Source organism: Melanostigma gelatinosum, assembly GCF_949748355.1.
Source record: "Melanostigma gelatinosum genome assembly, chromosome: 9".
NCBI classification, from domain to species: Eukaryota; Metazoa; Chordata; class Actinopteri; order Perciformes; family Zoarcidae; genus Melanostigma; species Melanostigma gelatinosum.
The window spans coordinates 1,282,304-1,297,761 of record NC_136642.1 but is presented as its reverse complement, the minus strand read 5'-3'; the positions used below and the strand labels follow the sequence as shown (position 1 = coordinate 1,297,761).

General features: G+C 40.6%; 1 protein-coding gene across 1 annotated transcript in view; it reads right to left on the bottom strand.

Moving 5' to 3' along the window:
* Positions 1 to 15,458, bottom strand: part of cpne4a (copine IVa) — a 46,761-nt gene that overhangs the window by 25,241 nt on the left and 6,062 nt on the right. Inside the window, exons 2-4 of the mRNA XM_079275932.1 lie at positions 7,933 to 8,125; positions 2,927 to 3,106; positions 213 to 284 (exon numbers count right to left, since the gene is read on the bottom strand). Coding sequence (XP_079132058.1) covers positions 213 to 284; positions 2,927 to 3,106; positions 7,933 to 8,103 — 423 coding nt within the window. The 5' untranslated portion in view covers positions 8,104 to 8,125. The remainder of the gene's footprint in view (positions 1 to 212; positions 285 to 2,926; positions 3,107 to 7,932; positions 8,126 to 15,458) is intronic.

Sequence of the window (15,458 nt, the reverse complement as noted above, 5' to 3'; positions counted from 1 at the left end):
AGCTGTTACAATGAAGCAGTTACAATGAAGCTGTTACAATGAAGCAGTTACAATGAAGCTGTTACAATGAAACTGTTACAATGAAGCAGCTACAATGAAGCAGTTACAATGAAACTGTTACAATGAAACTGTTACAATGAAACTGTTACAATGAAGCAGCTACAATGAAGCAGTTACAATGAAGCCGTTACAATGAACACAATGAAGCTCACCGTGATGATGGCTTTCCCCACGTTGCCTCCTGGTCTGAGCAGAGCTTTGCACACATTCCTCTGAGAGATGATCTGCAGACACACACACAATCCAGGTTAATGCACAAGTATTTCATAATGATTTTTGTTGCTATAGCTACAAACGCGTCATGAGAACAGCCTGACCTTAATGTCTAAAAGTGACTGTTAATGCATCATTTAGTTCTGCTTGAAACAGTTGTAACCTTTAATGTGCTGAGGCGCTATGAAACAACCTGCCCTGTCAGAAAAGAAGCAGCAGGGTTTTTTGCTGAGGGTTCCCGACTTCCTCTTCCAGGCCTTGTTAGCAGAAACCTCCGTCGCTCCATCAGCCATCTGGAGCAGGCAGAGACCAAGACGAGGAACCAAGACGAGGAGACCAAGACGAGGAGACCAAGACGAGGAGACCAAGACGAGGAGACCAAGACGAGGAACCAAGACGAGGAGACCAAGACGAGGAGACCAAGACGAGGAACCAAGACGAGGAGACCAAGACGAGGAACCAAGACGAGGAGACCAAGACGAGGAGACCAAGACGAGGAGACCAAGACGAGGAGACCAAGACGAGGAACCAAGACGAGGAACCAAGACGAGGAGACCAAGACGAGGAGACCAAGACGAGGAGACCAAGACGAGGAACCAAGACGAGGAGACCAAGACGAGGAGACCAAGACGAGGAACCAAGACGAGGAGACCAAGACGAGGAGACCAAGACGAGGAACCAAGACGAGGAGACCAAGACGAGGAGACCAAGACGAGGAGACCAAGACGAGGAGACCAAGACGAGGAACCAAGACGAGGAGACCAAGACGAGGAGACCAAGACGAGGAGACCAAGACGAGGAGACCAAGACGAGGAGACCAAGACGAGGAACCAAGACGAGGAACCAAGACGAGGAGACCAAGACGAGGAGACCAAGACGAGGAGACCAAAACGAGGAGACCAAGACGAGGAGACCAAGACGAGGAGACCAAGACGAGGAGGAGGCTTTTCCCAACTCTCCAAAAAAAAGCTCTGCATGTTGAGGTTAAGAGTGTCCCCCAGTGTGATATAATACGAACCGTTGTTTGAGAATATAATGAATATTTATAACTTTGTATTCATTCGTTTAAAATCACCTAAAACGAAGAAACATTTTCGTTAGCTTAGAATTCATACATACAGTCGTTCCTGCAAAGCAAACCCCGGCTCTAGAGAGAGACTTTATGTTTTACATTACCTGAGAAAAGAAACGTTACTGTTCATTTTTGGTGCGTTTTCCTACGAAAGTCCAGCAACACGTGTCAGTGTTCACTCGTTACATGAATAAGGTCCTTTCAAAATAAACTTCACCGGAAACTCAGTTAAGGTTAGGCAACAAAACTACCTAGAATCAGGAAAAGATCGTCGTTTAGGTAAAAACTACCACGGAAAAGTCTAATAAACTGCTGTCTGCTGGAGGATTAATCCATCTTTGTTTGATGGGCTTGTAACTTAGAGACACAAACAGGAAGAGAAGGACCAAAGTGTTCCTGCTTTTAGTCTAAATATGAGATCTGATAAGATACTAATAAATATTTAAAATAAAACCACACTGGTCTCTGAGGTGATTAAGTTGCTTTTCTGTACAGCAACACTTCGTCCTTGACCTGGTGCAGAATAAAATATGAATACTAAAGCAGCTTATTAATTAGTCCAAACCACGTTCAGTCATTTCCTCTCTTGGCAAATGTAAATGAGACTCAATTATGTCTTTCCACCAAAACTCCATCAGGAAAAAAACACCCATTTAAGAAGCTCCAGACGGCTTGAAACACATTTTGTGCTGCGAGTGAAAGAATAATAATTGTATTCTGTCACTTTGTTGTCTTCATCTTTGATGTGAACGTTGTGAGTGTGAATATCAGCCAAAATATCAGCAAAAATATTAAACATCAATATTTTCTAGAACTGGCTGGAGAAGACAGAAAATAAATAAAATTCATATTTTATTCATACTTTCTTGGTTACAGTTTGTGAAGTTTCAGCTAATGAGAAGAAGCTCGGGGAGTTTCTCAGGGTCACAAAGAAAAACAACCATTTCGACTTTTAGCTCAGGTGAGTGAGATGACTGACAGCTTCCTGGTGTTTACCTGCAGCACACACACACACACACACACACACACACACACACACACACACACACACACACACACACACACACACACACACACTGTGGAGTCTTCCTCTGACAGATCTCAGTCACACACTTCAGTTTTGTGACACTCGTTTATTTTCCAACTTGTTCAATTTCTGAGATATTTGTTGAGTCTGAGCAAAATAACTTTACATTAAATGAAGATAAATTAAATTATATTTGAGCATAATGTGCTTGTTTTCACTCGGCTGTTCTTATACAGTTGGTAGATATCCCAGTTAGTAGTCAACGTATTCATTAAGAGGAAGTATAGAGGCCACCAAAACAAACAGAGAAATGCTCCTTCCTCAAGGATCTACTTGTCACGTAACTTCTGTACTTCAGTGGTTATTTGAACACAAACGTTGATCTGTTTCTGAACCGAACTAAGTATCGTACGATGGAGCCAACACACACACACACACACGTGTCAAAGACAGCTGAGCCTCAAAGCAAGCCGATTGGTGGATCTGACTGCTGTCATTGAGAGCAACATAACACCTGAGCTTAGTCAGTACCGAGGTCCGTCCAGGTGACCCACCTGCCCCAGCGTGCACTCCACTGAGCCCAGGAAGTCAGCCTCCTTCAGGCCGGTGTGGCTGCTGTTGACGTCGTAGAGCTCCAGGCGCAGTCGCTGCACCTCTTCAAAATAAAAGTCCAACGTGAAGACCTTGGAGTAGGTCGGGTTCACGCAGCTGCGAATCACCTCCGTCCGGTCCACCTGCAGGAGGAACAAAGGAGGACAAGAAAACAACAACCAGATGAAAGATGTATACTTTAAGAGGAAACAGAAAGAAGACAACATGAAGAGTTTGTTTGTTCGGTACATGACGAGGACGTAAGAACCAGGAGACAACCTCCGGTTCTTTAGAGTGAAGCTGAAGCTTCATGTGTTAAAGCTGCATTCTCTCTAGTGTCCACCAGGGGGCGACTCCTCTGGTTGTATAGAAGTCTATAGAAAATGACTCTACTTCTCTCTTGATTTATTACCTCAGTAAACATTGTAAACATGAGTTTATGTCTCAATCTCTAGTTTCAAGTCTTCTTCAACACAGCATGATGTTCATTTAGTACATTATGGTCCATTTAGAGTCACACAGACCATGAAGCAGGGGATGCTTTAGGGCGGGGCTACTGTGATTGACAGGTCTCTACCAGAGACATACGGCGTCTCTACGTCTCCTCCTCAGCCCAAATATGGTCACTTCCTGTTCACTGGTTCAAAACATCCACAAACCAATGAGTGATGTCACCATGACTACGTCCACTTCTTATAGTTTATGGTAAGAACCCAACAAGACCTAAAATAGTCCAAATTTTCCGCTCACAAAATGGAGACAGAGATCTGAATCAGCTCTGCGTTCACACGACTGTCCGACAGCCAGAGACGCCTCCTGTCCTCCACGTTAGCGGACAGATGGCGTTCAGGCTGGAGCTCCTCCGGAGCAGCTTCAGTAACGCCGCTTTAATTGGTTCATTAAAAAGGTTTTCTGAATCAGCAAAAGAGAATTCTCCCAACATGAAGTGTGACGTCCTGCTAGTCCTCCCGCTGACTCTGCTGGACGTCTTCCTCAGGGTTCCTACTTCCTGTCGTTTGTTTGTTTGTTTGTTTGTGTGTGAAGAAGAAGAAGAAGAAGAAGAAGAAGAAGAAGAAGTCTGGCAGCTGAAAGCAGAAAGTCCTCCTGCAGAGTTCAGGTTGTGATGTGAAGTAGAAACTCACTGAGAGCATCACGAACTCTCTGCTTAGTTTAGTTCATTTTAAAATATTCAATATGAGGTTATTGTGGAGGACAAATAAACTGTAGTTGTTGTAGATGATAGAAAAATGTAAATACACTAAATATGAAATGAAATACATTCATTTTCATCACGTACGAAAGCGTTTGGGGACGACTTTACGTCAAAGAAACAAGTTTACAGGAACAAAACCACAACGAGGTGTCGAAGACCGGTTTGGAGATTAAAAACTACGTCTCTCGCTCTGACTGTTGCTCGGTCACATTGATGCATTTAATCTGTGTCTCCACCACCGAAAAGGCTCCTGATTGAATTTTATTGGCATTAATTTCACCTTAAATCCACCACCAAGTCCTTCTTGGAGTGTGAATCAGGATTTGTCAGGTAAAAGGGATCCACCAACAGATGTTGATGCAGACTAAGAGAGCTGATGAAGTGCAAACATCTCTTATGTCTTTACTTTTCACACTTCCTGTTTTGTCGTCTCATGGTAGAGAAACCTGGAGTCCAACGTCGGTCTGAACTTCAGCGTTTTAACGGGTCTGAAGTGAGACCTCAACACCATCGACAGTGAATCAGGAGGAAACAGCTCCTTTAAGATCAAAGAACTCCATGAAGCTGCAGACGAACCGCCGGCTGTCAGACTCCAACGCTCACATGTCACACTTTCTCTGAAGATAACACGCTGTGTACTTCCTGTTTCCTTCCCACACAAACGGCTCGCAGAGAGAAAACGACGTCAGGAAGCTCAATGATCAATATTTGATATCAGCTGCGTCTATTAAACGGACCTTTTATTGGCTCAGAGAATTTTACACTCTGATCTTCTCTCAATACTTTCACAACTTCTCTCATGAAGCAATGACACCACAGATACAATGTCAGAACAGATATACATGCATACATACATCGTGGGGGTTGTGTGAAGATCTGCAATGAGGTGTGAATATTCATTTTTTGTTTCCTGAATCAGATGTTCAGTTCCATGTCGATGTAAAATATAACGTATGAGTATAAGAATGAACATTTATAAGTGTGAGAGGACGTGTTAAAGGATTCTCTGTATCAGGTCTGGTTTCATTAGAAGTCCAAACGAAAACCCAAATGTGATTCCGGCAGAGATGGGGACAAGTCTCAAGTCCTGAACCTTGTGTGTCGAGTCCTGAACAACTCGTAATGTTGGACGTCGTCATGTTGACGTCTCTCGTTGGTTTGTGGATGTTTTGAAGCCTCAAATTCGTCATTTTGTCCGTCGCCACGTTGTTGTTGTTTTTTTATTAACCAGTGAACAGGAAGTGACCATATCTGCAATCACTGTGTAGCCACGCCCCTAAAGCATCACCTTTGACCTCCCGTCACATTCAGGTGATAGAGACACAGAACTCATCAGACCAGACCACAGCTGGAGAGAGAACGAGGGAGAAAATTAAGAGAAGAAGGTTCATCTACATCTCTAAAAATACTTGAGAGAAACATTAAGTGGGGCAACAGAAACCAGGTCTGACCGCTTCACAACACACACACACACACACTCATAAATACCAGAAAAAACAGGAAAGAAGAAGAGACAGTCGAGTTTTGTAACAAATCCCATTGAAATATTGACATATTTGCTGATTTTATGATAACAAACTAACAGTGGTTTCACGTTCTCGGTGTGACCTCATTAAGTAAAGACATAAAGGAATGTTTGATGTTCATGGTGCAACGTATCTTCATGAAACAGCTCGTATCGTATCCTACAGAAAGCTACTGCTCACGTTTCGGGCGTTTTCTTGCAACACGCGTCAATTTCTGCTCATTACATGAATAGTCTTCAAAATAAACTTCCATCTTCAGAGGAAACTACTCAGTTAGGTTCAGACAATTAAACTACTTAGTTAAGTTTAGACAACTAAACTACTTCGTTAGGTTCAGTCAACTACATTTTTAAGCAAATTAAAATCACACCAACGGTTTAGAGGCACACAGATAAATAAACGTACATAATTTCTAATGTTTCACCTTCTTTCAAATATTCTGGCTGCTGAAGCAGGAAGTAAATGGCCCGTAAAACCAAAAGGAGGAGCTAAAAGAGGCTCAAAAGCTCCTCTAAAGATAACATGTCCGCAACAGCTTCCTGTTTCACCCTGAGACCAGTTTCCTGATGAGAAAAAGAAACTCTCTTTGATGCAACAATAACTCTCAGCGGCTCACGAGGATTTGGTTTTAATTGCGCCGTCCTCGTTCCTTCATCGCGCCATCAGAGGTCGTCTGATGAGGAACCAGGATGTTGACACAGATATCGACTGTTTACTCGATTATTCCACAAGGAAACAAAACATCTAACTTGGTCCTAATTTTGATGAAGAGGAGACGATGATGAAGGAAACGTTTTAAAATCACACAAGCTGGAGGGTTAACACGAGATGAATTAGTTTGACTCATCTGGTTTTAAGTAAATTACAGCAATTGATTAAAGGAAAGCCAATGAAGAAGACGCTGTTAGAATAGTGTTGATGAGATAAAGATTAACTCAGACACAAACACAAACCAGCAGACTCTCTTTTCTCCTTCGTCATCTGTCGTGTTGTTAATGAAGCCGAGCAGCTGATTAAAACAGCTCAGAGGGAGAAAACACTGTGTTTTACACGCTGTCATTGAAGTAAACAGATCACCTGTGAGAGGAGAAGGGCACCAGGGTCCAGCTGCAGAACAGCACATTTAACACAAATCAACGTTTCAGCCAGTTATCCTGAAATATTTTAACCATCATAAATAAATATTCAACACATCTGCTGTTTTATTTTGGAGACATATTTGGTATCTTTTGAACCTTTGAGATCTCCTCTAGAATCTAAAATAAAGTTCTCCACATGTGTAGTGGCAGCTTATTTTACCGTCCTTCTTGGCCACTTCTTGCCGGATGTAAAGGGTTCTGACTCGCGTAGACTACCATGTCCAACTTACGTGCTCTTCCAGGCTACACTTGTTTTGTTAAAAGTGGTTTTATTCCATGTAAAAAATAAACAAATAAACAATTTCCTTAGGTAATAACTGGAGTACTAAAACATTGGCTTAAACTGGCTATAACTAAAAAGTCGATAATCTGCGGTCAGAAAAGTTGTTGCTCCACATCCTGCTCCATCAAAGCCTAACTTGCACTGAAAACTCACTTATAGGAGTCAACTAAAGATGATCCAATAGCAGGACAGAATAGAGGAGCCTTTATCTTCAAAGGGCAAAAACACACATTTGAAGCACATTTTACAACATGACCAGTCTTTTAACTCTATTATGTAGTAAACATTCTAAAGAGCAGAACACACATACTTTTGCAATAAACATAAAATATAAAAACTGTTAAGAATACGAAATGGCTCTTACAACATGGGTAGCCAAGAAAAAACCTACAAACTGATTTTGGATAAAACACTTAAAGGTTTTAGGTTTTGTGACAAATCTCAGATTAAATACTAAGAACACATATATATATATATATATATACATATATATATATATATATATATATATATATATATATATATATATATATATATGTATATATATATATATATATATATATATATATATATATATATATATATATGTGCTATAACGGACCGTTGTCGATACCCGATCTGCAGACTGATCCCCGTCACAGTTTACCATTAACCATCAGAGTGTAAATAAAGTTTAACGTTAACCATCAGAGTGTAAATACAGTTTAACGTTAACCATCAGAGTGTAAATACAGTTTAACGTTAACCATCAGAGTGTAAATAAAGTTTATCGTTCACCGGCGGGGTGGTGGTTGTTGTGGCGACATACCTCCATCCACTGTCCGTGGGACTTCATCTTGAGGACGAAGCAGGGGTCTGGTTTGGACAGAGCGTCCCGGTCTGAGATCCCTTTGCAGGTGACCCTCAGCTCCACTTTGGTCAGACAGGGACTGCTGAACAGACCCAGAGAGTTGGCCGCCGACTCGTAGATGTCACTCATGGTTGGAGGCGGGACAGGAAGTCTGCACACGGGGGGGGGGGGGGGGGAGAAGGCAGGGTCATCGCCACTTTCTCACTTTTAACTGGTCAGATTGGACACGTCCACTCTTTACATGGATGGTAAATGGTACTTGTACTTGTACTTGTACTTTTCTAGCACACAATGGACTTTAACTCTACACGTCATTCACACGTTCATACACCTAAATGAACAATTTTGGGGTTAAGCCGATCGAACCGCTGATCTTCTGATTTGAAGGACGACCCGCTGTACCAACTGAGCCACAATCGCCCAAACTTCAAAATAAACTTCGGTCTTCACAGGAAGTTAAGTTAAGGCAACTAAAGTAGGACATGGTGGTATTTTTGTCATGCTGCATTTGACAAACTATGTATTAAGACAAAGTAAATGATACTAAGTCTGAAGGTTTGAGTGCTGAACCATTGATCTCCGTCTGTTGAAGCTTCATAGGAAACGCTAACAATGCTGTTGATGTTACTAAGCTGTTGTATCAGGACAATGAGCAGCGCTCTTTATTGCGTGTAATCGAACATGTGTTTCATTTCCCTCAGTAGTGAGACGGTTATTCTGGACGTTATATCCATAATAACCGTCTCACTGCACAGAGACGGTGAGACGGTTATTAAGATGAACTCTTAAATGAAGCATCAGCATCTGAGTGTGACGGAGCTTCACAGATGAACTCTCGGCCCTCACAGGAAACCATTTCTGCTGAGTCATGAAGAAGCACTCTAACCTTCATCACCTCATTTGATTGGTTATAATAGTATTATTGGTTCTATTGGTATTATTGGTTCTATTGGTTCTATTGGTATTATTGGTTCTATTGGTTTTATTGGTTATATTTGTTCTATTGGGTCTATTGGTTCTATTGGTATTATTGGTTCTATTTGTATTATTGGTTCTATTGGTATTATTAGTTATATTGGTTATATTGGTTATATTGGTTATAGTGGTTATATTGGGTCTATTGGTTATATTGGTATTATTGGTATTATTGGTTCTATTGGTTCTATTGGTTCTATTGGTTTTATTGGTTCTATTGGTTCTATTGGTATTATTGGTTATATTGGTTATATTGGGTCTACTGATTCTATTGGTTTTATTGGTTATATTGGTATTATTGGTTCTATTGGTTTTATTGGTTGTATTGGTTGTATTGGGTCTATTGGTTATATTGGTTCTATTGGTTCTATTGGTTCTATTGGTATTATTGGTTCTGTTGGTTGTATTGGTTCTATTGGTATTATTGGTTTTATTGGTTCGATTGGTTTTATTGGTTCTATTGGTTCGATTGGTTCCATTGGTTTTATTGGTTCTATTGGTTCTATTGGTTTCATTGGTTCTATTGGTTCTATTGGGTCTATTGGTTTTATTGGTTTGATTGGGTCTATTGGTTTTATTGGTTTGATTGGTTCTATTGGGTCTATTGGTTCTATTGGTATTATTGGTTCTATTGGTTCTATTGGTTCTATTGGTTCTATTGGTTTTATTGGTTGATTGATGAGGAGACTAAATAAAACCCTTTGACTCTTGCATCCAGATTATTTACGGTCTTGTAAAAGTGGAGTTGGACATGCCATCACTCCATTATTTAAATATGACGCTCTGAATTTTAAATAAAATGTTTCCCAAGAACATCGGAGCTGCAAAGAGGACGACAACAGAAGGACATGAGAGCAGAGAGAACTTCCTTTGTCTTCTAATACATTCAAGAAACAAGACAAAGTACTCTCCTCCTGTCACTCACTGACATGAACTCAAAGAACTCGTCTTCTTAAACATGAGAACCATCATCAGACCTGGTCTCTAGTGCTGGAACCCAAAAACAGTACATACAGTACCTTTACTCAGCTACTCAAGGTACTTTTACTTAACTTGAATATAGTATGTTTATGCTCCTCTCAACTACATTTGTTTGATAGCTTCAGTTACAGATTCAGATTTTCCGAAACAAAACGGGATCAAATGGGGAGCGACACTCAATATTAGTACCACAAAAGTACTACTACCACACTGTAAAAAATACTCTGTCACAGTACAAGGACTACTACCACACTGTAAAATACTCTGTCACTGTACAAGGACCACTACCACACTGTAAGAAATACTCTGTCACAGTACAAGGACTACTACCACACTGTAAAATACTCTGTCACTGTACAAGGACCACTACCACACTGTAAAATACTCTGTTCCAGTCAAAGTACTACTACCACACTGTAAAAAATACTCTGTCACAGTACAAGGACTACTACCACACTGTAAAATACTCTGTCACTGTACAAGGACCACTACCACACTGTAAAATACTCTGTTCCAGTCAAAGTACTACTACCACACTGTAAAAAATACTCTGTCACAGTACAAGGACTACTACCACACTGTAAAATACTCTGTCACTGTACAAGGACCACTACCACACTGTAAAATACTCTGTTCCAGTCAAAGGACCACTACCACACTGTAAAATACTCTGTCACTGTACAAGGACCACTACCACACTGTAAAATACTCTGTCACTGTACAAGGACCACTACCACACTGTAAAATACTCTGTCACTGTACAAGGACCACTACCACACTGTAAAATACTCTGTCACTGTACAAGGACCACTACCACACTGTAAAATACTCTGTTCCAGTCAAAGGACCACTACCACACTGTAAAATACTCTGTCACTGTACAAGGACCACTACCACACTGTAAAATACTCTGTCACTGTACAAGGACCACTACCACACTGTAAAATACTCTGTTACAGTACAAGGACAACTACCACACTGTAAAAAATACTCTGTTCCAGTCAAAGTACTACTACCACACTGTAAAAATACTCTCACAGTTAAAGTACTAATACCACATTGTAAGAATTCTCTGATACAGTTAAAGTACTAATACCAGTAAAATGAGAGGTTTAGAGGTTCAACACAAAATAGAAGTTCATCGCAGTAACTTTAACTTAAAGTTAATTATATTAAAATGAACTGATTTCACTGTTTCAGATGCTGGTGTGAGACGTTAGATTTTAGAGTGTAGTTTAACTATTATCAGCAAACATCCACACAGTCCAATTACAGATGATGTTATAAAGCATACGTACTTTATTGGGCTTTTTGCCTGGGTTTAAATGTCTTTAAGTGTAATTAAGGTGACTGCTGTGATGATAACTGCACGTTGTGGGTGTTTTTTTTGCTGCACTGTAAAAATAATCCGTCTACTATCACGAATGACGCTCATCATCAGCCTCCTGTAACCTGAGGAAGCAGCAGGAGTGTAAAGCATCTGTAAATTAGCAGCGTGACGCTCAGCAGGTGGATGTCGGGAGAAGGATGAGGAGGAGGAGGAGGAGGAGGAGGAGGAGGAGATGTGCAGCGTTTTCATGCGGCTTTCGGCTGTTCAGTCAAGCGGAGGATGAATCGTCCCACCAGCTGAGGCTCAGATGTCCAACAGCAGATTAAAGAGCTGCTCATGAAAATCTCATCACATGAGATCCCCCCGTGCAGCTGCAGCTACAAGCCAGTTAATAATTCATGTCATTCAGTGGCGCTCGCTCTCTGAACAATAACAACCACCAGAGCTTGTGTAGAGAGACGGGAGGCTCCTGCTCATGGATCTATGGCGGCGATACGACCCACAGCTCCTTCTTCACGGTTCTACTTCTACATTGACAACAATGGATTTAAAGGGCCAACATGAGACAGTGAAATGTACCAATGTTCCATTCTATGGTTGTAGAAGGAAAGAAAACCAACTTTCTTATACAAACTGCAGTGATGAGTGCAGAATATTAACTTATATGCACATATAAAATATCACCATATGCAACTGTTGGTATAATTGTTTTCCTTGCAGCAAAGAAAAATCATCTATTTCTATAATATAACTCAAACTTCACCCTAAAGTTCTCCATAAGACACTCGATATAACGATTAAGAGACAGATTGTATTAAGACTTGTTCACTCACCTTATTATTTACACGAACAATCTGATTCACATTCATTAATCATTTTGGTTTTGTCCACATTCAGTTCAAGTCTCACAGATTCCTCTGAACAACATTAGAAACACATTTTAGTTCCTCAGTCGTACTCTCGCTAAGGATGAGGCAGAACTATACATAATGGTGTCGTCTGCATAGACGTGAACATTGCAACACAGATCATTGATCTACATTGTAAATAAAACAGGACCCAGTATGGACCCCTGTGGGACACCATTTTGTATATTTATGTTGCATACTTGGACACAAGGGACATCCGGGCGTGCATTCGTTTTTTAAAGATCGTCTTTATTTCTCCGAAAGCGTAGAAATATTGGCGCATCGGCGCCGCCTTACAGCACACTGCCGGTTCTTCTGGTCTAGTCCAAAAGAAAGGACCGTCACGCTCTCCTCGCCTCCTACCCAAAGGACCCCTGAGCTGGCTGAAGTGCCTGTATGAGCTTCATAAGCAACCGAAGATGAACCTGCTAACATCATTGCAGATTAACATATACCAGTTAATAAACAAAACAACTAACAAACAATACAAATAATAAATAAATGAGAATACATGACATGTGGGGTGTCCATGCACAGTTGTCCAACATTAATGTGACACATGAAATAAGAGCACGAGTCAAAACAACCAAACAACTTCTGTTAAAAAACTACAAAAAATCTGAAAAACTGCAGTAAAAATAGAGTCTTATAATCAGAGAAGTGAATCAGTAAATGTCCTGGTTGGATTTTCAACCCGAGGCCCCAAAAGTGTCTCATGTTGACTTTGTGGGCACAGATTGATGAAGATCTGATCAACTGTAATGTAGTTTAGTGGATATACACCGAAACCAGCAGTGAATTAGTGCCGTGTGCATCACACAGAGCTCCATTAAAAACCCATCAGTGAGACTCAATGCTCACTCTCACTCAATCACAGGAACCGTTCCAACGGCCGTGAGTACTGACCGCCAATAGCCCGGAAAAGGGCCATTCCTTTGGGACTGCTTTGTGAATAAAGCTTCTTAGGAAACATATTTTAAGTCTGTTATGTCTGCGTTGGATGTAACATGGCTCTTTGTGTCTCTAATGAACAAAGTACTTGTTTTGTTTCAATGTCGAAAAAATCTTAAAATAGTGAAAATAGTCCCCAACAAATGCTCTGTTTCCTCCTGTGAGCAGCTGCTTCAGAACATTTTTAAAACATGAAACTATATATTTGTGTTTGTGTGACGGACTCAGACAGGAAGTCAGACAGCATTGACACACTAACAGGTTGTTGGTTCGAGTCTGCACATGAGATTTGCTGAAAATGAGAAGAAAAGTCTAAGAACTTCATTATTTTATGTGATGCTGTGCTCACATGCTCAGTGTTCTTCAATTAAATTGTGTTCAGTGTGAGATTACCACAACGAACCTGGAGCAGAGTGATCTCCCAGCAGAGGAAACTACACAAAGCACAGATGGTGGAGGAGCGGGGGGGTGAATATGAGCCCAGCAGCCCCAGAGCAGCTTAATCACATCCACATAGTGAGCAGTTAGCATGCTAAGCAGCTATGCGGTGTACTGACTCTACGGACTGTGACTGCGTTACTTTTTCTTTTTACTTTTCTTACAAACTGCAGATCCCTTTGTAAAGTACGTACAGAGGAGAAAAACCCAACGCTTCACGTGTTAAAGCTGCATTCTCTCTAATGTCCACCAGGGGGCGACTCCTCTGGTTGTATAGAAGTCTATAGAAAATGACTCTACTTCTCTCTTGATTTATTACCTCAGTAAACATTGTAAACATGAGTTTATGTCTCAATCTCTAGTTTCAAGTCTTCTTCAATACAGCATGATGTTCATTTAGTACATTATGGTCCATTTAGAGTCACACAGACCATAAAGCAGGGGATGCTTTAGGGCGGGGCTACGGTGATTGACAGGTCTCTACATTGCTCCTCCTCACTTCTGGCTCCAAATACCAAGATGGCAACGCTGAACACGTGGCTTTAAAACCACAGCCCACACACCAATGTGTGAGTTCATATGGGACATCCCACTTTGTCATAACATGGCCTACACCTTCAACGTTGACCCTCTTTGCTCACGTATCTGCAGCGCTAAGGATTGTGGGTAAGAATAGCTAGAAAAGCATGTTGGCTTGCATTCTGTAAGTACCAGTAAGAATATCACGATCCTTAACGATCTAAGTTGTATTTTGAATTCTGAATTCATGTAACGATTAAAACATTGACACGTATTTCTGGACTTTTGTAGGAAAACACTCAAACTTTTTTGTAAGATGTACGAACTGTTGTCTGAGGATACTTTGCTCGATGTGGTAGAACATCCTGGTATTTTCGGCATTCAGCATTTAACATACTATGTACTAAATATTTTTCTGGCACACTAAATAGACTGGTAATATGGGTATTATAGTATATTTATATATTAAAATAAGATTTCTTTAAAAACGAACCCGCTACACGTCCTTCCAGCACACCGACCTCCACACGCTCACTTCCAACAGCAGCACATGAAACACACCTGGACATTATTCAAACTATCCACTCGTCCATGTGTTTGTCGGGTCACTGGGAAAAACTCCAATCAGTGTCTGCTGCGGCAGAAATGCACTCGCTTCTGTTGTTTTATTGATGAGGTGAGACAGATCTGAACATAAAACACCAAATCACAGACTTTGTGTGTTCTATCTCAGGCAGCCACATCTTTTATTTCATAAAACAATCACTCTAGAGAACCCATCACATTCCACATACACAGAACTGACCCTGTTGGTGCGTTTAATGACGTCTGTAAATTTGACAGATCGCTGCTGCTGGTGTTATTTTCTCCAGTGGAGGAGGTTCAGGAGAAGAAATAAACTGCGTTCACTCATAATATTGGTGGACATCAGAATATCTCCATGCAGTACATTTAAGTCTCTATAAGCTGATTTCAATTATTTGATTTAATTAATTGCACAAAAAAAGAACATTTAACAAAATCAATCTTTATAAAACAGAATATGCAACGAGGGTTTATTGATAGTGTCCCTCCTTTTGATTAAAGCAATCAAATGAAAAAGCGATTACAATTTTGAATATCAATGAGTTTCAAAACATAAAGTCATTATCTTGTAAAAAATAAAAGTCAGCACATTGTAACTACACACTACAACTACACACTGTAACTACACACTGTAACTACACATTACAACTACACACTACAACTACACACTACAACTACACACTGTAACTACACATTACAACTACACACTACAACTACACACTGTAACTACACACTGTAACTACACATTACAACTACACACTACAACTACACACTACAACTACACACTACAACTACAC